Source organism: Panthera pardus, unplaced genomic scaffold (genome assembly GCF_024362965.1).
Source record: "Panthera pardus isolate Hobbes unplaced genomic scaffold, ASM2436296v1 HiC_scaffold_2, whole genome shotgun sequence".
Taxonomy (NCBI): domain Eukaryota; kingdom Metazoa; phylum Chordata; class Mammalia; order Carnivora; family Felidae; genus Panthera; species Panthera pardus.
Window position 1 is genome coordinate 28,610,099 of NW_026526765.1, and position 25,188 is coordinate 28,635,286.

The window sequence follows — 25,188 nt, forward strand, 5'->3', positions numbered from 1 at the left end:
TATGGAGTTTCCTCAAAAAATTAAAAATAGAACTACCCTATGATCTCATAGTTTATGGGTTCAAGCCCTGCATGGGGCTCTGTTCTGACAATTCACAGCCTGGAGCTTGCTTCTGATTCTGTGTCTCCTTCACTCTCTGACCCTCCCCTGCTCATGCTCTGTCTCTCTCTCTCTTTCTCAAAAATAAATGAACAAAATAATTTTTTAAGGATATAGTAAAGCATCATTGTAAATATACTCTGTTTAAAAAATAAAAATAAAATACAAATGAATAAAAATAGAACAAACCCATGACCCAGCAATTGCACTACTAGGAATTTATCCAAAGGATACAAAAATTCTGATTCAAAGGGGCACATGCACCCCAATGTTTATAGGAGCACTATAAATAATTTCCATAGCAAAATTATGGATAGAGCGCAAATGTCCATCAACTTATACATACATACATACATACATACATACATACATACATACATACAGGAATACTACTCAGCAATGAAAAAGAATGAAATCTTGCCATTTGCAACAACGTAGATGGAACTAGAGTGTATTATGCTAAGCAAAATAAGTCAGAAAAAGACAGTTATCATATGATTTCACTCATATGAGGAACTTGAGAAACACAACAGATGAACAGAGAGGAAAGGAAGGACAAATAAGATAAAAACAGAGAGGAAGGCAAACTATGAGAGACCATTAAATACAGAGAACAAATTGAGGGTTGTTGGAGGGGAGGTAGGTGGGGAGATGAGTTAGATGGGTGATAGGCATTAAAGAGGGCACTTTTTGGATTGAGCACTGGCTGTCATACCTTAGAAATGAATTACTGGGTTCTATTCCTGAAGCCAAGACCACACCGTATGTTAACTAACTTGAAAGGAAGAAAGAAAGAAACAAAGAAAGGAAGGAAGGAAGGAAGGAAGGAAGGAAGGAAGGAATGCATGAGAAAAGGCTTCCTGCAGAGACAGCCATTCCTGAAGGTGCTGGTGAGCCCAGTGCATTCTGGGGCAGAGGAGGGGACAGGGCAGATCCCCTAGCCTGTCAGAATGGATCCAAAAAAGTCTTTAGGAAACTCCATCTTCTGAAACCTTCCTCCTAATAAATTTTCCTGTTCCCTTTCTGTTCCCTTTGGGACAAAATAAAGGCATTACAACTGGGTTCACACAAAATTAACTGCTTCACAGTCCGTCAACACCTTCCAGCAGTAAGGGCAAAAGAGAGAGGGGCACCAAGAACTTGATTGTCCAGGGCCCCCTCCACTGCCCAGGCAGTTCTCCAGGTTTCCCATTAATGAAACATGCCCAGTTAGTGCTGCTGCCCCCAAGAGCCCCTGTCCTTAGCCTTCAAGAGCCTGAAACTGACTTCACTTTCCACTTTCTACTGTCCCACACTTTGAGCATGTGCCTCTGAAAGTCCCTGCCATGCCCTGTGGTGGGCAGCTCATGATTTCTAGCTCAGCACTGGATCTACATTCTGGCCCCAGGAATGCAGAATGTGAAGCAGCTCCAGAGCAAATACAAAGAGAGGAAAGGAAACTGCTGGTAGCCCAAAACTAACTTCCCCATCCCAGCAGTAGGGATCCCATTCTACCGCACAGACCTCTCACGCCTCTCCCTCCTCTGGCCTGGGACCCTAGCCCTCTCTAGAACACCACATGGAATGATCCTCTGACCTAAGGCTGTGACTGAGCCCTGGCACAGGGGCCTGGGATGGGCCCCTTTCTGATTCTCCAGCTAAGCACTCACCCAGTGCAAAAGCAGTCAGGATTTTCGCAGCCTCAGAGAGCAGGAACCCAGGCAGAAAGAAGCCAGCTAGCAGTAGCGCCTGCTGCCCCACCATGCTCGCTCCTGTCCCAGCTGCAGATTCCAGCCTGGTGCCCAGAGCCCTATGCTCTGTGCCTCTGTGTCCTGCACAGTGACCTGTGTGCGTGCCCTGGGACACACGCTGCCCTGGCTGCCAAGGAAATGCGCTGGCAGGCAGCTTGGGAAGAGGTGAGAGGTGGATCCTGCCTGCCTTCTCTTCTGTTTGTCACTTCTGGCCCCTCTGCTCCGCCTCCTGGGTGCTTGCTCCACAGGCTATTAGGTCCTCACCCTCCCTAAGCTAAGGCAGCAGGAAGGAGGGGTTAGTGAGCTCTCCTTAACCCCTCTCTGTCCCTGGAATCACCACACTCTCCCCAGAGAAGATCCTCTGAACCAGGAATGATAGAGACCTTAGGATGTCACTTCCAAGTGAGCTCCACCTCCAGGTGACTCAGACCCTTCTCCGTTTTAGTGACCTTTCCCCAAATGTTCGCACCTCCTAACTGCACTATTGACCTCATACTGTCATCCCCGTGCCCCATTTCTCCAGGTACCAGCTTAAAATCTCCGCGAGTCTTCAATCTCAAGATCCCAGAAGCTGATTCCAAGAAGAAAATGACCTACACTTATTGCTCAGGGAGTGTCTTTGGAAAGTACCTACTGGTGAAAGTGCTAGTGTCCCCTACGTGTTAAATACCCCTGGAGGGCCAGGTCTTGACCTGAAGGACTGAACCTCTAAGGCTAAGTCTGTAATTCTGAATGGGCATGACAAAATAGGACTCGGTAGTGGGCACCAAGAAGTTCTATTCTTCTAAGTGTTTGAAATTTCTCATTAGAAACGTGTTAAAACTCTCCCAACCTATTACTCCACTTTCCCCTCATACTATATGATTACATGCATGCACATTCACAATTTTCATCTGTTCAGGTAGCATATCTTCCCAGTGAAAACATTAATCTGCATTAGGGAGACACCATTTAATATTAATGTAATCACATTACTTTGTCTACAATCCTTATTTCAATCCCTCCAGTTGTGCACACAGTATCCTATGTTGTGACAGGAATTCTCTGGTGCAGGAGCCAATTCAGGATCACACATTGCATTTAGTTATCATGTGTATTTCATCTCCTTTAGTAAGGACTGGTTTCTCAACCCTTCTTTTTCTTCCATGTGATTGATATTTTAAGAGTACAAGCTGTTTATTTTCTATGATGGATCCCCAGTTGGGTTTGTTTGATGTTTTCTCAGAATACTTCAGGTTACTAGGGAGTTTGGTGGGAATACTACAAATGTGGTGTTGATTCCATCTCAGTGAAGCTCAATGCGAAGCACATGATATTATTAGATGGTCCAATCATTAGAGATGATAACTCTATCCCTTATTTAAGGTGGTGTTCATCAAGATTCTTGACTGTAAAGCTGCTATTTTTTTTACCCTATAATTAGGAAATCAGATTTGGGGAGACATTTTGAAACTGTGTAAATATTTTGTTCCTATCAAATTTCACTCACTCATTTTTATCAACTGTTTTGTTTCTTACTTAAAGCAATTGTAGCTGTCATGGTGGCCAATTAGTGAGTTTTAACTGCACTTTTTTTTGTTTTTTTTTTTTTCCATGTGGCATTGTATTGTTACAAAACCTTTTCCTTTGTCCCTATCCACCTATCATCTATCTATTTTCTATCTGTGTCAATCTATTATCATTATTTATTCATCTCTCTGTATTTATTCAGTGGGGTATTATCTCTTCCTATTATCATGTATTGGGTTGCTGCTGTTGAAACTCAACCATTTTGGAGCTTTTCCTTTCTTTCTGGCACACAATTTCCAGACTCCACTTGAACTTTTTTTGTTTCTGTCTTCAAATCTTCCATTTCTCAAAGACACCTAATGGTATTTTAAAAAGTAGGTGTGGTTTGCAAAAGTGCTCATTGCTAATGAAGCACTGTTGTTCATAAATCCTTTTCAGTGGACAGTTATGAAATATATAGATACAGGATGGATATAAATATTACATATCTATATCACCATGTTTACATGTAATTTGTGGGAAACTGTGAATCCATACTGATAATACCTTCAGTTCCAGCACCACCACAGAGGTGATTTTCATCTCCTCCATTTCCACATTAGTAACTCCCCTTCTAAATTTAAGAAATCTACTTTCAAAATCCTTGGTATATTTACACATCTGCTCAATCATACTGAAAAAATGTTACCATGTACTAATCCATGAACTGTGAATATCAGTTCTACCCAATAGACTACTCAAAAAATAGATTAGTCTAAAAGTAGATTTTTGCAGTTCATTTTTTCTTTAGATTGATGAGACATATATTCAAAGTACTGTGTTCAAAATGCAATTGTGTTCCCTCATTTTTTTGGTACAGTGCAATTGTTACACATTTGAAAATATTTTGAATTCATTTGTTTCTGTTTGTATTCTATTTTAGAGTTTTCTCCTCCATTTTTTGTTATAAATAGAACTTTGTTATGAAAAATAATAACATGCCTACAAGGACCAAACTATGTAAACACAGAAATCTACAGACATGCCATTTGTTTCCTTGACCTTCACGCTATTCAAAAACAACTTTATAGATAATCTATCACATGATTCTGATTTTTCATCCCTCTGCTTCTTTTTGCAACAGCATGTAGATATAATTATATTTTTATTCTCTCCCTTTTTCTCTTTACTTAAAAATAAAAGTGAGCTTACTATATTGTCTTTAGACTATGTTCTTTTACTTAACAGATTAGAATTCAATCCACATTAGTTTAAAATTGTCTTGTTCATTGTGGTTTATAGGTATCTATGATCCCACTGTGTCCTTGTAACAAGCTTCCTTCCTCAATTTTGACAGACTTTTAAAATGTTAGGACTAGTAGTCATCTCACTGTGATGAAAATTATGAATACACTTATCCCACTTTTTTAATGGTATTTTTCTACTTGTGGTAATTTAGCTGTGTAAAAACATTTTACTATTGTCAAATTAAACTAGTTAACTTTTCTTTGTTGCTTCAGAATATTTAAGTCATATAAAAGATCATTCCGTACACAGGGATCAAGGTCATTCCATAGTAATTCCATACACACACCTTATTTTTAGACTCAGTATGTTGTCATTTATTTATATTAAATATCTAATGTATTTAGAGTTTACTTTTAGATATGGTGTGAGATATGGATCAAATACTGTCTCTCTTCTAAAAGATTATCCTGTCATCTCAGCATTATTTGTTTGAACCACCATGCCATGTGCTATAAGCACAAGATAAACGGAACCCAGTCCCTGATCGTTAGGGTGTTATAGTTTCTAAATTGAGAGACATACATGTTAACAAGTAATTTCAACATATTAGGAAAAATGCTTCGAAAGAGGATATACAGGGAGCTCTGTTGTGAGGGTCAAAGTCAAGTGCAGCCACACTAATGTGAACATAATAAAGTTTGGTAGGAAGAACATGTAGAAGCTTTTTGTCCCAACAAGAGCAGAATGGCATTTCTGAGAGAGGACACAGTGTGGTCACTGATACAGAAGTACAGCACAGCACAATGTGTTGGGGTGGGTGTGACAAAGATTCCTTCCTTCACCAAATTTAGTCAGGATCCTCTGAATCCTCTTCTAGACTAGGGTTCCACCCTGGCCTGCTGCCCTGCCCTTGGTCTGCTGAACCCCCTTTCAGCTTAGAATCTGCATCTTCCAAAATGCCCAGCATGATGCCTGTTGACAAATATGAAAGCAGTCAGTGTTGGCTGAATCAAATTGTTGAACTGGGTAAAATGCATTCATCTTAAGGACATTCACAATATGAAATCCGCTTTTCAGAAATAGCTAGTTCCTTGAGCTAAGTAGAAAGAAGTTTGCTTAAGACAACAAGTAATTCCATTTACCTCCTTTTGCATAGATAATTGGTTGACACTTAAACAAATAACCATCTCACAGCGCCTGCAATTAGGATATGATAAACCAAACAACAGAAGATTGACATGGGGGAAAATCACATCCATGGAGCATTTAGTGTACCTAGTCACACAAAGAATCAATATGTGATCATGGTTGGTGGTAAGGGTAGAAACACGTAAATGGAAGAATCACCACATAATGAAAGGAAACATAAATGACAGACTGAACTATATTTTGACATTCTAACACATACCTCCAAATATATGCATTTTAGATGTAGATCCTGAATATGTGTCATGTTCCATGCCCATGAAAGACCAACAAATTAAATATTTTGCCCATGTTTATTATTTTTTATGTTTTATATTGTAATTATGTAAAGCCCAGGTCCCACTCACAAAATAAATTGGATTAGGTCTGAATATGTGAAATTGATCCCTTGTCCTCTGATTCTTCAGGAAGTAAACCAAATTCTCATGCATGCATATCTCCTCCTTCATCAAAACTGTATTAGCTCTACTATTTTGGAAATTACCAAAATGTGTTTGCATTTACAATTATATTTAAATGTAATAATACATTTTAAGGTAAACAATACAAAAGCACTTAAAAAACATCTCACATGTATACATTTTCAAATCAATTTTAAAGTATAATTTGTAGAGACCTGGGGAAGATGGTGGCGTAGGAGGACGCTGGACTCACCGCGCATCCTGCTGATCACTTAGATTCCACCTACACCTGCCTAAATAACTCAGAATATCACCAGAAGACTAGCAGAATGGAGTCTCTGGAGCCAAGCGCAGACAAGAGGCACACAGAAGAGGGTAGGAAGGGTGGAGAGGCAGTGTGTGCTACACTGACTGGCAAGAGGGAGCCAGGGCGGAGGAGCAGTCTGCCAGTAAGTAGAGCCCCTGAGTCAGGCTGGCAAAAGCAGAGGGGATTGACGGAGTGTGTTCTGACAGCAAGCAGGACTTAATATCTGGAAGGTTATAAGCTAACAGCTCTGCTCAGAGAACAGGAGGGCTGGAGGACAATGGGAGGGAGAGTTGTTGAGCCCCCGACGACAGAGCTCAGCTTGGTGGGGAACAAAGGCTCTCGCCAGCGCCATCTCCCTCAACCATCCCCCAGCCAAAATCCCAAAGGGAACCGGTTCCTGCCAAGGAACATGCTGGCACCGCGCAAACCCAAACACTGTGCTTCTGCGGATCCATGCCTCCAGCGGGTCTGACTCCCTCCCGGTGCCGCAGGGCCCCTCCTGAAGCGGATATCCGAAGGAAAAGCGAGCTGAGCCTCCCCCTCCCACCCCTGTGCACCTTGCTGATCCATCCCAGCTAATATGCCAGATCCCCAGCACCACAAGCCTGGCAGTGTGCAAGTAGCCCAGATGGGCCATGCCACCCCACAGTGAATCCTGCCCCTAGAGAGGGGAAGAGAAGGCACACACCAGGCTGACTGTGGCCCCAGCGGTGGGCTGGGGGCAGACATCAGGTCTGACTGTGGCTCCGCCTACCGATGCAAATTATGCAAGAGAGCACAGGGGAAGTGTCCTGCAGTTCCGCATCACTCCAGGGACTATCCAAAATGATGAAACGGAAGAATTCCCCTCAAAAAAACGTCCAGGAAATAACGACAGCTAATGAACTGATCAAAAACGATTTAAACAATATAAAGTGAATTTAGAATAATAGTCATAAAATTAATCTCTGGGCTTGAAAACAGTATAGAGGGCAGCAGAGAATCTATTGCTACAGAGATCAAGAGACTAAGGAACAGCCAGGAGGAGCTCAAAAATGCTATTAATGAGCTGCAAAATAAAATGGAGATGACCACAGCTCGGATTGAAGAGGCAGAGGAGAGAATAGGTGAACTAGAAGATAAAATTGTGGAAAAAGAAGAAGCTGAGAAAAAGAGAGATAAAAAAAATCCAGGAATATGAGGGGAAAATTAGAGAACTAAGTGATGCACTAAAGAGAAATAATCTACGCAAAATTGGTATTCCAGAGGAGGAAGAGAGAGGGAGAGGTGCTGAAGGTGTAATTGAAGAAATCATAGCTGAGAACTTCCCGGATCTGGGGAAGGAAAGAGGCATTGAAATCCAAGAGGCACAGAGAACTCCCTTCAGACGTAACTTGAATCGATCTTCTGCACGACGTATCATAGTGAAACCGGCAAAATACAAGGATAAAGAGAAACTTCTGAAAGCAGCTAGGGATAAACGTGCTCTAACATATAAAGGGAGACCTATAAGACTCGTGACTGATCTCTCTACTGAAACTTGGCAGGCCAGAAAGGAATGGCAGGAGATCTTCAATGTGATGAACAGAAAAACTATGCAGCCGAGAATCCTTTATCCAGCAAGTCTGTCATTTAGAATAGAAGGAGAGATAAAGGTCTTCCCAAACAAACAAAAACTGAAGGAATTTGTCACCACTAAACCAGCCCTACAAGAGATCCTAAGGGGGATCCTGTGAGACAAAGTATCAGAGACATCGCTACAAGCATGAAACCTACAGACATCACAATGACTCTAAACCCATATCTTCCTATAATAACACTGAATGTAAAAGGACTAAATGCGCCAACCAAAAGACATAGGGTATCAGAATGGATACAAAAACAAGACCCATCTATTTGCTGTCTACAAGAGACTCATTTTAGACCTGAGGACACCTTCAGATTGAGAGTGAGGGGATGGAGAACTATGTATCATGCCCCTGGAAGTCAAAAGAGGACTGGAGTAGTCATACTTCTATCAGACAAACTAGACTTTAAATTAAAGGCTGTAACAAGAGATGAAGAAGGGCATTATATAATAATCACAGGGTCTATCCATCAGGAAGAGCTAACAATTATAAATGTCTATGTGCTGAATACGGGAGCCCCCAAATATATAAAACAATTACTCACAAACATAAGCAACCTTATTGATAAGAATGTGGTAATTGCAGGGGACTTTAACACTCCACTTACAGAAATGGATACATCATCTAGACACACAGTCAATAAAGAAACAAGGACCCTGAATGATGCATTGGATCAGATGGACTTGACAGATATATTTAGAACTCTGCATCCCAAAGCAACAGAAGATTCTTTCTTCTCGAGTGCACATGGAACATTCTCCAAGATAGATCACATACTGGGTCACAAAACAGCCCTTCATAAGTATACAAGAATTGAAATCATACCATGCATACTTTCAGACCACAATGCTATGAAGCTTGAGATCAACCACAGGAAAAAGTCTGGAAAACCTCCAAAAGCATGGAGGTTAAAGAACACCCTACTAAAGAATGAGTGGGTCAACCAGGCAATTAGAGAAGAAATTAAAAAATATATGGAAACAAACGAAAATGAAAATACAACAATCCAAATGCTTTGGGATGCAGCAGAGGCAGTCCTGAGAGAAAAATACATTGCAATCCAGGCCTATCTCAAGAAACAAGAAAAATCCCAAATACAAAATCTAACAGCACACCTAAAGGAAATAGAAGCAGAACAGCAAGGACAGCCTAAACCCAGCAGAAGAAGAGAAATAATAAAGATCAGAGCAGAAATAAACAATATAGAATCTAAAAAAACTGTAGAGCAGGTCAACGAAACCAAGAGTTGGGTTTTTGAAAAAAATAAACAAAATTGATAAACCTCTAGCCAGGCTTCTCAAAAAGAAAAGGGAGATGACCCAAATAGATAAAATCATGAATGAAAATGGAATTATTACAACCAATCCTTCAGAGATACAAGCAATTATCAGGGAATACTATGAAAAACTATATGCCAACAAACTGGACAACCTGGAAGCAATGGACAAATTCCTAAATACCCACACGCTTCTAAAACTCAATCAGGAGGAATTAGAAAGCTTTAACAGACCCATAACCAGTGAAGAAATTGAATCGGTCATCAAAAATCTCCCAACAAATAAGAGTCCAGGACCAGATGGCTTCCCAGGGGAGTTCTACCAGACATTTAAAGCAGAGATAATACCTATCCTTCTCAAGCTATTCCAAGAAATAGAAAGGGAAGGAAAACTTCCAGAGTCATTCTATGAAGCCAGTATTACTTTGATTCCTAAACCAGACAGAGACCCAGTAAAAAAAGATAACTACAGGCCAAAATCCCTGATGAATATGGATGCAAAAATTCTCAATGAGATACTAGCAAATAGAATTCAACAGCTTATAAAAAGAATTATTCACCATGATCAAGTGGGATTCATTCCTGGGATGCAGGGCTGGTTCAACATTCGCAAATCAATCAACATGATACGTCACATTAATAAAAGTAAAGATAAGAACCATTTGATCCTGTCAATCGATGCAGAAAAGGCATTTGACAAAATTCAGCAACTTTTCTTAATAAAAACCCTCGAGAAAGTCGGGATAGAAGGAACATACTTAAAGATCATAAAAGCCATTTATGAAAAGCCCACAGCTAACATCATCCTCAATGGGGAAAAACTGAGAGCTTTTTCCCTGAGATCAGGAACACGACAGGGATGTCCACTCTCACCGCTGTTGTTTAACATAGTGTTGGAAGTGCTAGCATCAGCAATCAGACAACAAAAGGAAATCAAAGGCATCAAAATTGGCAAAGATGAAGTCAAGCTTTCACTTTTTGCAGATGACATGATATTATAGATGGAAAATCCGATAGACTCCACCAAAAGTCTGCTAGAACTGATACATGAATTCAGCAAAGTCGCAGGATACAAAATCAATGTACAGAAATCAGTTGCATTCTTATACACTAACAATGAAGCAACAGAAAGACAAATAAAGAAACTGATCCCATTCACAATTGCACCAAGAAGCATAAAATACTTAGGAATAAATCTAACCAAAGATGTACAAGATTTGTATGTGAAAATTATAGAAAGCTAATGAAGGAAATTGAAGAAGATATAAAGAAATGGAAAAACATTCCGTGCTCATGGGTTGGAAGAATAAATATTGTCAAAATGTCAACACTACCCAAAGCTATGTACACATTCAATGCAATCCCAATCAAAATTGCACCAGCATTCTTCTCGAAACTAGAACAAGCAATCCTAAAATTCATATGGAACCACAAAAGGCCCCGAATAGCCAAAGTAATTTTGAAGAAGAAGACCAAAGCAGGAGGCATCACAATCCCAGACTTTAGCCTCTACTACAAAGCTGTAATAATCAAGACAGTATGGTATTGGCACAAAAACAGACACATAGACCAATGGAATAGAATAGAAACCCCAGAACTAGACCCACAAACGTATGGCCAACTCATCTTTGACAAAGCAGGAAAGAACATCCAATGGAAAAAAGACAGTCTCTTTAACAAATGGTGCTGGGAGAACTGAACAGCAACATGCATAAGATTGAAACTAGACCACTTTCTCACACCATTCACAAAAATAAATCAAAATGGATAAAGGACCTGAATGTGAGACAGGAAACCATCAAAACCTTAGAGGAGAAAGCAGGAAAAGACCTTTCTGACCTCAGCCGTAGCAATTTCTTACTTGACACATCCCCAAAGGCAAGGGAATTAAAAGAAAAAATGAACTACTGGGACCTTACGAAGATAAAAAGCTTCTGCACAGCCAGGGAAACATCCAACAAAACTAAAAGGCAACCAACGGAATGGGAAAAGATATTTGCAAATGACATATCGGACAAAGGGCTAGTATCCAAAATCTATAAAGAGCTCACCAAACTCCACACCCGAAAAACAAATAACCCAGTGAAGAAATGGACAGAAAACATGAATAGACACTTCTCTAAAGAAGACACCCGGATGGCCAACAGGCACATGAAAAGATGTTCAACGTCGCCTCTTATCAGGGAAATACAAATCAAAACCACACTCAGATATCACCTCACGCCAGTCAGAGTGGCCAAAATGAACAAATCAGGAGACTATAGATGCTGGAGAGGATGTGGAGAAATGGGAACCCTCTTGCACTGTTGGTGGGAATGCAAACTGGTACAGCCACTCTGGAAAACAGTGTGGAGGTTCCTCAAAAAATTAAAAATAGACCTACCCTCTGACCCAGCAATCGCACTGCTAGGAATTTACCCAAGGGATACAGGAGTACTGATGCATAGGGGCACTTGTACCCCAATGTTTATAGCAGCACTCTCAACAATAGCCAAATTATGGAAAGAGCCTAAATGTCCATCAACTGATGAATGGATAAAGAAATTGTGGTTTATATACACAATGGAGTAATACATGGCAATGAGAAAGAATGAAATATGGCCCTTTGTAGCAACGTGGTTGGAACTGGAGAGTGTGATGCTAAGTGAAATAAACCATACAGAGAAAGACAGATACCATATGTTTTCACTCTTATGTGGATCCTGAGAAACTTAACAGAAACCCATGGGGGAGGGGAAGAAAAAAAAAAAAAAGAGGTTAGAGTGGGAGAGAGCCAAAGCATAAGAGACTCTTAAAAACTGAGAACAAACTGAGGGTTGATAGGGGATGGGAGGGAGAGGAGGGTGGGTGATGGGTATTGAGGAGGGCACCTTTTGGGATGAGCACTGGGTGTTGTATGGAAACCAATTTGACAATGAATTTCATATATTGGAAAAAAAAAAAAAAAAACCTTGGTGGTTAAGGCACACTTTTTCTGGTATATGTTTCTAGGAACTGAATGTAATTCCCAAGGGATTTCCACATAGAGGGATATTCTCTGCCACATTATGGTGGCAGATGGATGCTCTCTAAATCAACAAAGTCTTGGGAATGTCTATAGTCACTGGACCCGAGGCCAAGAGCCTCACGTGAAGGTCCAGCTTCCCTTCTAGAGGTCTCCATGACTACATATTCAGAGGTGGGAAACTTGAGAAGAGAATTGTGGGAAGTGAAAAACACAGCATCATCTGTGGCCAAAGACAGCTTCCTGGTCTGAGCAGCAAAGGAGGTGCTCTCCCAGGACAGACTCAGGACAGAGACCATGAGTGGAGTCCTGGGAGAGCCACCCCTGCCTAACTGCAGGACAGAGGCCAGGCTTCCTGAACTGAGAAGTGAGGTGAGAAGGAGATACAAGAGGAAGACTCATAATGGAAGAACCGGCCACTATGTTATGTCATATCATGAAATTTAAATTAAGAAAAGGTAGAGAGACTGACAAGTGTCCAAACAGCAATGATGAAGTAAACATGGCCCTGTGCTAAGGACAGGGAGTGGAGAGGAAGGTGGACTGCCTGCTAAAGCTTTGGGTCTGAGTGAGGAGTCCATTGATGAGGGGCAAGTCAAGAAGCCAAGATCAAATTCACAGGCGTAGAAAGTAGAACAGGGATTGATGGAGATTCGGGTGGAGGGGAGCATGTATATGAGGAATCACTGATCAGCGTGGAGTTAGTTTACTCTGGAATGATGAAAACTGTTCTGGAATGAGTGGTAGAGATGTTTGCAGCGTAATGACAATGGCTAAATGCCACTGACTGCATACTTAATGGTAAAAATGGCAAATTTTATATAATGTATATTTTACCACAATTTAAAGGAGAATCCCAAGAATCCTTCACAAGACTCTTTTTAAATTTTTTTTATTTACATTTATTTATTTTTGATAGAGGCAGAGCACAAGTGGGGGAGGGGCAGAGATAGAAGGAGACATAGAATCCGAAGCAGTCTCCAGGCTCTAAGCTGTCAGCACAGAGCCCAAAGTGAGGCTCGAACTCACAAACTGCAAGATCATGACCTGAGCTGAAGTCAGACACTTAACCGGCTGAGCCACCCAGATGTCCCAAGAATTTTTAAACACAGACAGAAGTGAAGAGCAATTTATGTGCCACCATCAGGTGGAATACAGGGAGACACTAGGGGTTTCCTGTATGGTTGGAGACTTTGTAGAACCAGTGGCTTCTCAAATACCCATCAAGGATGCACCCCTATCAGGCCTTCTTCAGCTTCCTGGCCCCACACAACCACCTGGCCACCATGCCCAGCAGCTTCCCGCAGAGCCACAGGGTGCCCAGGGTGACCACCAGCAGGAACAAGAAGACATCCAGCAGGTACTGCTCATGCCATGGCTGCTGCAGGGCATGGGGCTTGAGGTGGGCCGCACCCCCTGTCTGGAGGATGTGGTCGGTCCAGCCCACCAGCCTCTGGGCAGGGGTCAGGGGGTGGGAGCGCCTGATGATGCTGGCGGCCACCGCTGCTGACTTGTACCTGTTGGCAGACACAGAGGCAGGGCATTACTCCTTTGGCCTCAAAAGACTTGGAGACAACGTATCACACACACATTCTTTCCTCCATGTGCACAGAAGACTCAGTTTCAAGGAAAAGTGCTGGCCTGGTCTGTAGGGGATAAGCTTAGGAATCCCCTGGGCTTACACCAATGCATTAACAAGGCATAAAGAAATACAAAGTCCTAAAATGCTCACACCCGAGTTTCAGTAAACCAGATTGGCACTCCAAAAATAGGGGGTGCAAAGACACCCCAAGAATTGGGAGGCAGAAAGGTGCCAGAAATAGGGAGGTGCAAAGGCAAAATAGAGAGGGGGTGCAGAGCCTCCAAAATAGAAAGGGAGAGGCAAAGGCCTGAAATAGAAACAGCACACAGGTGCCCAATACATAAGTATATGAAATAACCAAGATTAGATGTTCAGGGTGGAAGCACCCCCAGTTTAGTACTATAGCAGAAAAGCTGCTTTCACAGGAGAATGGGGCCAGGTTAGGTAAATTGGTGAATTGGACTATGGACCACTGTGCTGCAGGCGAAGCAGCCCAGAGTGAAGATAGTTAACAAAAGAAAAGATGCCTTATTAACCATGATGTTATTTCCCCTATCTGTCTCATCCTCTAGGCTAGCTAAGATAAACAGGCATGGTGCCTCCTGTCTGCTGTTAACAACCATCTACCCATCTGCCCAGCACCCAGATTTTGTTTTATATTGACCCAAACCCCAAACACTGTATATCTTCAAAACTACCTTTTTCCCCTACGTCCAAAAGTTAATGTTCATAGTTTCTTTGTCTCTCTGTGTACACCCATCACATTTGCAAGCCTTCTGATCTGAATAAATATGGGGCAAGGACCCTTATTTGGGGCTCTTGTCTTTTTCCCGGACATTAGCCATCTCTCGCTTTAATCCTGCGTCTGCTCTTTTGCTGGAAAAAAAAAGAACTTTAGACTTAGAGTCTACACTACTGGTCTTGCCACAGTCTAGCTGGGTCACATTGAAAAGTTCAAACTGGTGCCTTCATGCAAAGATCCATGCCTAGGGCCAAAAAGTGCTAAACTATAAAACAGTGATTAAGCTGTAAGGAAAAGTCTCTTCCCAGGAGGCTTATGGTACACTAAAGGAAAAAGCACGTATGAATATATGTGATGTAACATACTCCTGACTCAGGGTAGATGTCCTGAAGATGCTAATAAGATATTCCACCCATCCTCATTATCAGATCATTGTGCTGGATGGGAATTTACATAAGATATCATGGGTCCTTCTACCAACTCACTTAACAGAAATTCATCTCAACCTACTTTGTGGCAGGCCCTGTGCTAGGCCCGGTGAGCTCAGGGGAATAAACAGACACACTTGGCCCTCCAAGGGGGCTTACTCTCTACTTTCTAATATGAGGGACCGACAATAAAGCAAAAACAGAAAGAAATGGGGTAGTTACCTATCCTGAGAAGTGTTAAGAAGAAAAAACAAATTACAATTGAAGGGGGTGAGAGAGGAGTACATTTAGGACTGTCAGACAAAGACCACTTCTCTGAGGAGAGGACATTGAAGCTGAGCCCAATGGTCATGAAGGAACCAGTCGTGAGAGGAGAAGGAAGGATGTTCTAGGGAGCAGCACTGACAAAGGGCCTGAGGCTGGAGAAACAGTGTGGCTTATTGGGGGACAAAAAGGAGACCTCCTGCCTCAGTGAAATTCTACTATAAGCAGCATCAAAATATAACACCTCTCTGAGACCCAGTGTAAATAGGTCAGAGTCTTTGCAATACTTCTGGTAGAAAATTGTTCTCAGCATCTAACCTAAACGCCTAGTCTTACTCTCAGATGAAACAGAACAGGTATTAGTATCATATGCATATCATTGTCCCTAAAGTTTTGCCTTTTTGCAAAAGAGTGCCACACAGTACCCATCGTATTTCATATCTTCTTTTAGTCTCAACGACAAGTTCAGAGAGCTGCATACCTCTTGTCTTCTATGACTTCCTTCATCTTCAGAGCCAATGTCTCTGCCTTGATCTGCTTTAACTGGATAGAGACACCAAACTTCTTGGCTTCTACTCGGACCATGTTTTCAGGCTGGTCTCCAAGGACTGGAATCCCCACGATGGGCACACCATGTTGGATGGCCTCCATTATGCTATTCAACCCACCATGGGTGACAAAAAGACGGATGCGTGGGTGAGCTGTTGTAAATCAGGAATATTTCAGCATGAAAACTTTCAGAACACCAGGGAAAGCATCAGGGCAGAGGAAAATACCAAGGGATTTCAAGGTATGGTGGAGAAAATGGATTTACTGGTCCAGCTTTAAACACACTCAAGGGTACATATTCCAAGATAGAAGATTCTGGCCTTGTCTGTGTACAGAGATTCCTCTAAGTCAATCCATCTAAGACTCAGAGCCAAGGGAAAGCTGCAGAGAACAGTGTTAAGCAAGGCATATTCCTCCTCCCAACTATCCATCCACCTATCCGTCCATCCATTCTTCTCTCTACCCTGTTTCTCTCTTTGCTTTTCTTATGTCTGCTCTCTTTGTGTCTCCTTCTGTCTCTTTTCTGTCTCTCACTCTCCACGTCTCACCCTCTCTCCTTCACTGCCCATTATTTTCCTCTTATTGAAGTCTTAATACTTTTATTGTCATCGCATCTCACCTGGCATTCCTCAAACATACACTCTGTGTGCTTTCTCCTCAATTTAATAAGAAATCCTCTAGAGTAGGGCGTGATGGGCCACCCATCTCAGTATTTCCAGTTCCCGTGTGCTACTCTACTCTTTTTTAGAGAAAACCAAAACAAGTGTTGATAATGAAGAGTTCATCTCAAACAGTGCCTCTCAACAGGGATGTGCATCAGAATCTATTGGTGTTTCCTTGAAAATCAGAATCCTTTTTACTCCATGCCTTGTGAAAAAAAAAATATGCAAAACACTCTATCTTAAGTTCCCAATACGTTTGTGAGCCTTGGGGTGAATAATCTTGGGGTAAACCTCTGAGGTATTCAGTTGTGGTGGCAGCTAAGGTGCTCAAAAAACTGGCACAAGGACAAAGAAAACCTTGGGGTGTAAGGAACTGTTACCAGACAATTTTATGGACCAAATGACTGGCTGACAAGTTACTCGCCTTGACAGTCAGATATTTTGGCACACCCTTCAGACACCATCAACATCAATTTTTTGAAATTATGACTATACCTTTTGTAGCATAGGAGAATGTGCTAACATGTGTGTGTGTTGGGGGGGGGGGTGTCTGTAATGGCACGTGGCCTAACAGGTTCTCAAGGACCCAGGAAAAGCAATGACAAGAAGACCCCTGATGTGTGTTCTCAAAGTCCACAAGCCATCTTTGATTAGGTTTGGATAACTTTCTTCAGTGCAAACATGTTAGGGTTAAAATAACCTGACAAAAATATCACTTCTGACTGAAAATATCAGGACTGAAATAGAAAGGAAGAAGCAAACACAGCATTTTTAAACATTTTTGACGTATAGCCTGATTTCCCAGGAACTCCAAGTGGCTGGTCCATTCCTGTCCTCTAAACATTATCTTTAGCTACCAACATCCCTTCTCATAGTGATGGAGTTGCCCCATGGAGCCCTAAAGAGACATAAGTAGAAAAAGAGAAATAGATCTGGTCAGTCCTTACCCAAGAGGTCATTCTGAGGAAGCCAGTCCACGATTTTCACATTTGCTGCCAATTTGACATCTTTGGGCCACTTAGAAGGCTTACACTTCCATATCACCCCTTGGGAGAGATGAGCAAAGGCACTGTTCATCTCCATGAGAACTTCCTGGGACTGATAGGTGCTCACCATGGAGCCCATGGCCACAAGAACAAAACCAGAGTCTCCAAACTTGCTGATAAAATTCTCAAATTCCTGGAGTGGTAAGAAAGGAAAGTATGTGAACAGAGTTGTTCATGGAAACCTAGACACCTGTGAATTGAAAGACATCTATTAACCGAATACACCCTCCTGTCAGTGCCTAGAGCTCACTGTCTTGATACTGTTCTCATAGCTCTGAGGATAGCTAGGGAGGTTTTGCACTCTGCTCATATCTGTTGTTTCTGGTGGCCTTGAAGTCATTTTTCTGAGACCTCAGGACACACCATACCATACAAATACTTTCAATGATCACAAATAAATGTCAAGAGAGCCTTAGGTGTCCAGCCACTACCACAATCGCCCACGTTGCACATGAAGCACTTAATGCATACTATAGCAGCGACATCTAGATACAGGACTTCCATGTATAACAATGTTTTAAGAAGAGGAAAGTTGAGGTGATGGGAACCTCTTTCTTCATTGTGAACATGGCCCAGTACCAGGGTCATCCTCATCCCTCATCCTTGTCTGTGGAGATATGGCCATTTAGGAGTGTTCCAATGACAGACCAGAGGTGCTAGTGTCTGGGTGAGTGCCAGTTGCTCTCCTGGCCCAGTAGGGGGCAGTAGGCACTCTGGAGGCTGAGGTAGATGCTGGAGAAATATCTGTCATTTGTCTCCTTCATATGCTTATGAGCCATCTGTCCGTCTTCCTTGATAAGAGTTCTGGTAAGGTGGTTGGCCCATTTAAAAATTTTTAATTGGGCTTTTTTTGTTATTACTGAGTTTTAAGAGTTATTTGTGTATTTTATATATATGGTTGTGTATTTGTGTGTATTACATTTTGAATAATAGTCTTTATCAGGTTTATCTATGCAAATACTTACTCTTGGTCTGTGTCTCCACCTTTTATTCCCTTGACAGGTAATTCCAAGAACAGAAATTTTTATTTTTTTAACATAATTTATTATAAAATTGGGTAACATAAAGTGTGTAAAATGTGCTCTTGGTTTTTGGGGGTAGATTCCTATGGTTCATCGCTTACATACAACACCCAGTGCTCATCCGAACAAGTGACCTCCTCAATGCCCACCACCCATTTTCCCCTCTCCTCCACCCTCCCCCATCAACCCTCAGATTGTTCTCTATATTTGAGAGTGTCTTATGGTTTGCCTCCTTCTCTCTTTCTTTGTAATTACTTTTTTACTCTTCCCTTCCCCCCTGGTCTTCTGTTAGGTTTTTCAAGATCTATATATAAGTGAAAACATATGATATATGTCTTTCTCTGATTGACTTATTTCACTTAGCATAATACCTCCCAGTTCCATCCACGTTGCTGCAAATGCAAATTGCCAAGAAGTATTACATTGTATACAGAAATCACACCTTCTTTATTTTTAAAATAAATTTACCAACTTATCAACCCTATAATAGAACATTCCTTAGATTTTATATCTAAAAAAAATCACCAAGCACTTCGCAATCTATTTTCTCCTATGTCACCTCATAGGAATTTCATACTTTTGCATTTTATGTTCAGGTCTGTGACCCACGTTGTGTTAATTTGTTTGAAGATGTAAGAACTGTGTCCATTTGTTGGAAAGACTGTCTTCTTTTCATGGTACTTCTTTTAAAGCTTTGTCAAAGATCATTTGACTAAATTTGTGTGGATCTATGTATACTCTCTATTCTTAGTACATTGATCTATTTGTCTGTTCTTTTGCTTATAGCACACTGTCTTGATTACTTTAGCCATTTCATAAGTCATGGAGTTGATTAATGTCAGTTTTCCAACTTAGCTCTTCATCTTCAATATTGAGTTGGCCCTTCAGGGTTTTTGCCTCTCCATGGAAATCTGAACATCCATTTATCAATATCCACAAATAATTTGCTATGATTTTCGGTGGGATTGCACTGAATCTATTGATCTAATTGTAGATAACTAACACCTAGCAATAGTGAGTCTTCCTACCCATAAATATGGAGTATCTCTCCATTTATTTAGCTCTTTGATTTCTTCCATCAGCATTTTGTAGTTTTCTCCATATAAATCTTATACATGTTTTGTTAGTATTTATTCCCAAGATTTCATATTTAGTTGTGAAATATAAATAGTAGAGTGGCTTTAATTTCACATCCTCCTGTTCATTGCTGATATACAAGAAAAATATGGATTTTTTTATATTAAACTTGTATGCTTTAATGTTACTATAATTGCTTGCTAGTTCCAGAAATATTTTTCTTGACTTTTCAGATTTTTTAGATGGACCATCATGTCATCTGTGAGAAAGAACAGTTTTAACTCTTCCTGCCTAATCTACATGATTGTTATTGCTTTTTCTTTCTCCTACTACTTTCTTAGGACCTCCAAGATGAGGATGAAAAGCAGCAAGAGAGTACATACTCGCCTGGTACCTGAGAGGTTGTCCTTTCATTTTCTATAAAATGTCCCCTTTAATTAAAAGCTTCCGGAGAAGCTTTTTAATTCTGATGAAGTCAACTTTATCTATTTTTTCTTTTGTTATTCATTCTTTCAATGTCACATCTAAAAATTCATTGCCAAGTCCGAGTCCATGCATTTTAGCCCTTTCTTTTCTTCTAAGAACTTTTTGGCTTTTAGCTCTTTATTTAGGCCATTGATCCATTTTGAGTTGATTTTCGTATATGGTGTGAGGAAGGCTTGGAATATATTCTCTTTCATGGGAAGAATATCCAGTGGTTTCAGCACCATTTACTGAAGAGGCTGTTCTCTTCATTGATTGCTCTTGGCACCCTTGTCACAAATGAATTGGTCACAGATGTGTGTCATTGAACACTATTCTTTTCATGTTGATTTGGCTACTTGCATTCCATTACATTTCAATGTAAGATGAAGACTGGCTTTTCCATTTCTGCAAAAAAGAAAAAAGAGTAATAATAAAGCCACTCAAGTGTTGATAAGGCTTAGGTAAAACTTGTAGATCACTTTGAGTAGTATTGCTCTCTTAACAACATTAAGTATCACAATTCATGGTCTTGAGATGTCTTTCCATTTATTTAGGTCTTCCTTAATTTCTTTCAGCAAATTTGTAGTGTCCAGTGTATGTGTCTCTTGCCTCCTCAGTTTAATTAGGTGTTGTTGTAAATAGAATAATTTGCTTGGTTTCATTTTCAGATTGTTCATAGCCAGTGTATGAAAACACAAGTTGTATGAATTCATTGGGATTTTCTATATACAAGATTATGTCATATGAATATCAAACCATTTCTACATTGTCCATTCCAATTCGGATGCTTTTTATTTCTTTTTCTTGCCTACTTGCTTTGTGTAGGGTATATTTGAATAGCGGTGATATAAGCGGGCATCTTAGACTACCGATCTGAGGCAGCAGGATTTCAGTCTATCCCATAGAATATGATGTTAAAGCTGTCAGTGTTCCATAAATACTCTTTATCATGTTCAAAAAATACCTGTTTACTCCTAGCTTTGTGACTGTTATCATGAAAGGATGTTAGTTTTGTCAAATATTTTTTCTGCATCTCTTGAAATGATTAGCTTTTTTTAAATTCTCTTCATTCTATAGATGTGTTGCATTATGCTGCTTGATTTTGTTACATTAGACGAGTTATAAAATACCTTTTATATCCTGTAAAAGGTTTGACATTGGTCTATTTTGTCTGATTTTAATTAGCACATAGCCACCCTAGATGATTCTTAAAGAAGTTCATGATCTAACACCCTAAAAATTAGTTTCATATCCTTTGTCAATCTTCCTGCCTCTGCATTTGTTGACTGTCTCCAGCTTACCTCGTTGTACCATTCTGGCCCTTCTTAACTCCATCCAGCACAACACTATAAAAACTATCATCCCAAAGGACCAGTAAAAACCAGCTTTGTTGTCACTTGACATTTATAAGATCAGTGTAAATCTATAATTTAAAATTGGCAAAGGCAGAGCACGACGTCATAATAAGAAGCTGAGTACTCCCAGCTCCCCACAGAAAAAACAAAAGGACAAAAAAGGCTAAAGACTCACTCAGATAATTTTATACGACTTGGGAAAATAGTCAGTGATATACAGAAACCAAACAGATGCCCATTCAGGAAGAAAAAAAAAACACACACTCAGAATGGTGAGAATTTCCATGGCAATTTTACTCTTCTGGCCCCACACTCTTCCTGAAGTGGCATGCCATGGTCCAGAGGCAGCAGTGGTAGCCCTGCCTTCTGTAAGAGGAGAAGAAATGAAATAATTTGCAACATTGTAGCCACTCTCTAGGCTCCCAGGTGACAAGTTAAGATCTCACCAGGCTCAGAGCTCTGACTGGAAATGGCAATATAGCTCAGATATCAGGTTGGTGGGAGTCTTGCAAGGCAATAGAGGGCACAATGTCATGTAAAACCTGCAGGGATACTGCAGAATTTAGAATCTTGGGGCAAGACAAACAAAACATCTATGTCCCTGAACAGAATCTGGGTAAGACTCTTTGGGAACTTAAGACATTAAAATTGGCCAAGTATACAGGAAGAATCAGATGAATGAACGCATACACAAAGGTCCAGACAGGAAAAATGCTCAGAAAATACCTAAGGAGACTTTAAGTTGTCTGCCCTGGCTTATCCAAAGTATTAAAACATTCCCCACTAATTAATGAAGGTGTTCCATGGCAGCCTGCAAACACAACTAGAGGTGACTGGTTTTACAAATGCCCACAACTTTCTACAAAAGATCACAAGACATATTAAAAAAAGAGAGAGACTAAAAGCCAAAATGTGTCATTTAAAGGAATGAAATAAATCTCCAGGAACCCTCTTTGAAGAAACAGACATTGGATTTACTAAACAAAGACTTTTAAGTTGACCAAATATGCACAAAGAGCTAAAAAAAAAAAAGTGGACAAAGGTCTAAAGGAAATCGGGAAGACAATATATGAACAAATAGAGAATAATAGCAAGAAGAGACAGAAATTATTTTTCAAAAAAAGCAAAAAAAAAATCAAAACAAAAAATACAATCACTGAATTGAAAAACTCACTAGGGTAGTTCAATACAGACCAAAACAGACAGAAGAAAGTCTTAGTACACTTGAAGACAGGACATCTAAAATGTCAAGTCTAAAGAGAAAAAAGTAGAAAGGGCGAGTGTAAGGGACTCACGGGACCCCTTTGTGTAGATTAATATATGCATTATGGAGTTCTCAAGGGAATGAGAGAGGAAAGAATAGAAAGATTGCACCAAGAAATAATGGCACATAACAAGATATAATATGCAGACAATCCTAAGTTTCCTCTCTCACACACACAAAAAAATGTGTCATGACTAATATAGAAATTTAGGAAAGTAGCAAGAAATAAAATCAGCTCAGAATATCAATTGCATTACATTAATAATGACCATTTCAGGAAGGAGATTGGAAAAACAATTTCATTCACAATACAATCCAAAGAATAAAAAAATAGTTAGGAATAAACTTAACCAAGGAGGTAACTATATTGAACTATGTTGAAAACTGTAAGCCACTGCTGAAGGAAATTAAGAAGACACAAATAAGTGGAAACAAAATTCAGGTTTCATGGATTAGAAGACTTAATACTTTAAAGATGCCAGTACTTCCCAAGGTGATCCACAGGTACCATGCATCTCTATCAATAGTGAACAACATTTGCTTCTGGCAGAAATAGTAACCTATCATAAGCTGATGTGGAATTTCAAAAACAATGAGTACCCAAAACAATGTGGAAAAAAGAACAAGGTTGGAGGTCCCACATTCCCTGATACCAGAGTTACTACAAAGCTACAGTAATCAAAATAGTGTAGTATGACAAAAAAGATAGATATGTAGATCAATAAGATAAAATAGAAAGTCCAGAAATACCCCAGGTATATTTGGTCAAATAACTTTTGACAAAGGTTCTAGACCATTCATTAGGTAAAAGACAGTCTTTTCAGCAAGTGATATTGGAAAACTGGATATCCACATGCAAAAAAACTGAAAGTCAACCATTACATTATACCATATGGTAAATCAACTTAAAGTGGATGACAGACCTAAAAATCAGATCTATACACATACGACTCTTAAAAGAAAATAGAGAAATCTTCATGTAAGTGTATTGGGTAGTGATTTCTCATATAAGACACCAACAGCACAGGCAACATAATAAAAAATTACATCAAAAAGAAAAATTTTGTGTATCAAAGGTCACTATCAACACAGTGAAAGGGCAACCCAGGGAATGGGTGAAATATTTGCAAGTCATATCTGATAAGAGATTATAGAAAGAACTACTCTATACAAAAAACAAACATGATTCATAAATGGGCAAAGACTTGAACAGATATTGAACAGATATTGAACAAAGAAGAGATACAAACTGCCAATAAGGTTAGGAAATGGTAAACCTCACTAATCAGGAAAATTCTTATCTAACCACAGTGAGACACCATTTCCCATCCATTAGGATGGTAAGTAATAAAATTTTTAAAAACAAAACAAAAAAAGAACAAAAAAAATCAAAAAAAAAATAAAATTACAAGTGTTTGTGAAGATGTGGAGAAATTAGAGTCCTAATGCATTGTTGGTGGAAAGGTAATCTGGTGCAGCCACTGTGAATGACTGCATGGCAGTTTCTCAAAAACATAAATATACAATTATCATATGCCCCAGAAACTCCATTTCTTGGCATATTCCCAAAAGAATCAAAAGCAAGGACTCAAACAAATATTTGTGAACACTACTGTTCATAGCATTATTCACAATAGCCAAAATTGGGAGTAACCAGGGTGTCTATGGACAGAAGAATACATTAAAAATATGGTATATACATACAGTGAAATACTACTCAGCCTTAAAATTCAGGGGCACCTGGGTGGCTCAGTCAGTTAAGCGTTGGACTTTTGATTTCGGCTCAGGTAATGATCTCACAGTTCATGAGATTGGGCCCCACGTGGGCCTTACACTGACAGTGAAGAGACAGCTTGGGATTCTCTCTCTCTGCCCTCCATCTCTACCCTCCCCCCAAATAAATAAACATTTTAAAAAGAAAAGAAATTTGGTCACATGCTACAACATGCATGAATCTTGAAAACATTATGCAAAGTGAAACAAGCCATCACAGAAGAACAAATATTGTATGATTCTACCCGTATAATGCACCTAGAGTAGTGAAATTCATAAAGACAACATGAGAATAGTGGTTGCCAAGGTCTGGATGCAGAGAGGAAATAATGAGTCACTATCAAGTGGGTATGAAGTTTCCATTTGGGAAGAGGAAGATGTTCTAAAGATGGATGCAGGTGATGGTTGCACAACAATGTGAATGTTCTTAATGCCCCTGACTATACCCTTCAAGATGGCTAAAGTGGTAAAATTTATTATATGTTTATTTGATCTCAATAGAAAAAAGTAGGAAAGGAGAGAAGAAAAATCGTTCAAAGCAAGCATTTGTTATCTCAGGGATTACACACTTTGACTTCCATTATTCTCTTCCT

At 40.1% G+C, this 25,188-nt stretch overlaps 2 protein-coding genes across 6 annotated transcripts in view; both read right to left on the reverse strand.

The window, feature by feature from the left end:
* Positions 1 to 1,990, reverse strand: part of LOC109267707 (UDP-glucuronosyltransferase 3A2-like) — a 46,242-nt gene extending 44,252 nt beyond the window's left edge. The window contains exon 1 of one of the 3 annotated variants that reach the window (XM_019450651.2): positions 1,749 to 1,990. In XM_019450651.2, the coding sequence (XP_019306196.2) occupies positions 1,749 to 1,842 (94 nt within the window). In that variant the 5' untranslated portion in view covers positions 1,843 to 1,990. The remainder of the gene's footprint in view (positions 1 to 1,748) is intronic. The other 2 variants (XM_019450652.2, XM_053906923.1) reach the window with 2 other exon arrangements.
* Positions 1,991 to 13,242: 11,252 nt separating this feature from the next.
* The window catches only part of LOC109267657 (UDP-glucuronosyltransferase 3A1-like), a 61,834-nt gene continuing 49,888 nt past the window's right edge, over positions 13,243 to 25,188 (reverse strand). For all 3 annotated transcript variants that reach the window (XM_053906926.1, XM_053906927.1, XM_053906924.1), the window contains 3 exons: positions 17,541 to 17,772; positions 15,864 to 16,083; positions 13,243 to 13,883 (listed from right to left, as the gene is read on the reverse strand). In XM_053906926.1, the coding sequence (XP_053762901.1) occupies positions 13,607 to 13,883; positions 15,864 to 16,083; positions 17,541 to 17,772 (729 nt within the window). In that variant the 3' untranslated portion in view covers positions 13,243 to 13,606. The remainder of the gene's footprint in view (positions 13,884 to 15,863; positions 16,084 to 17,540; positions 17,773 to 25,188) is intronic.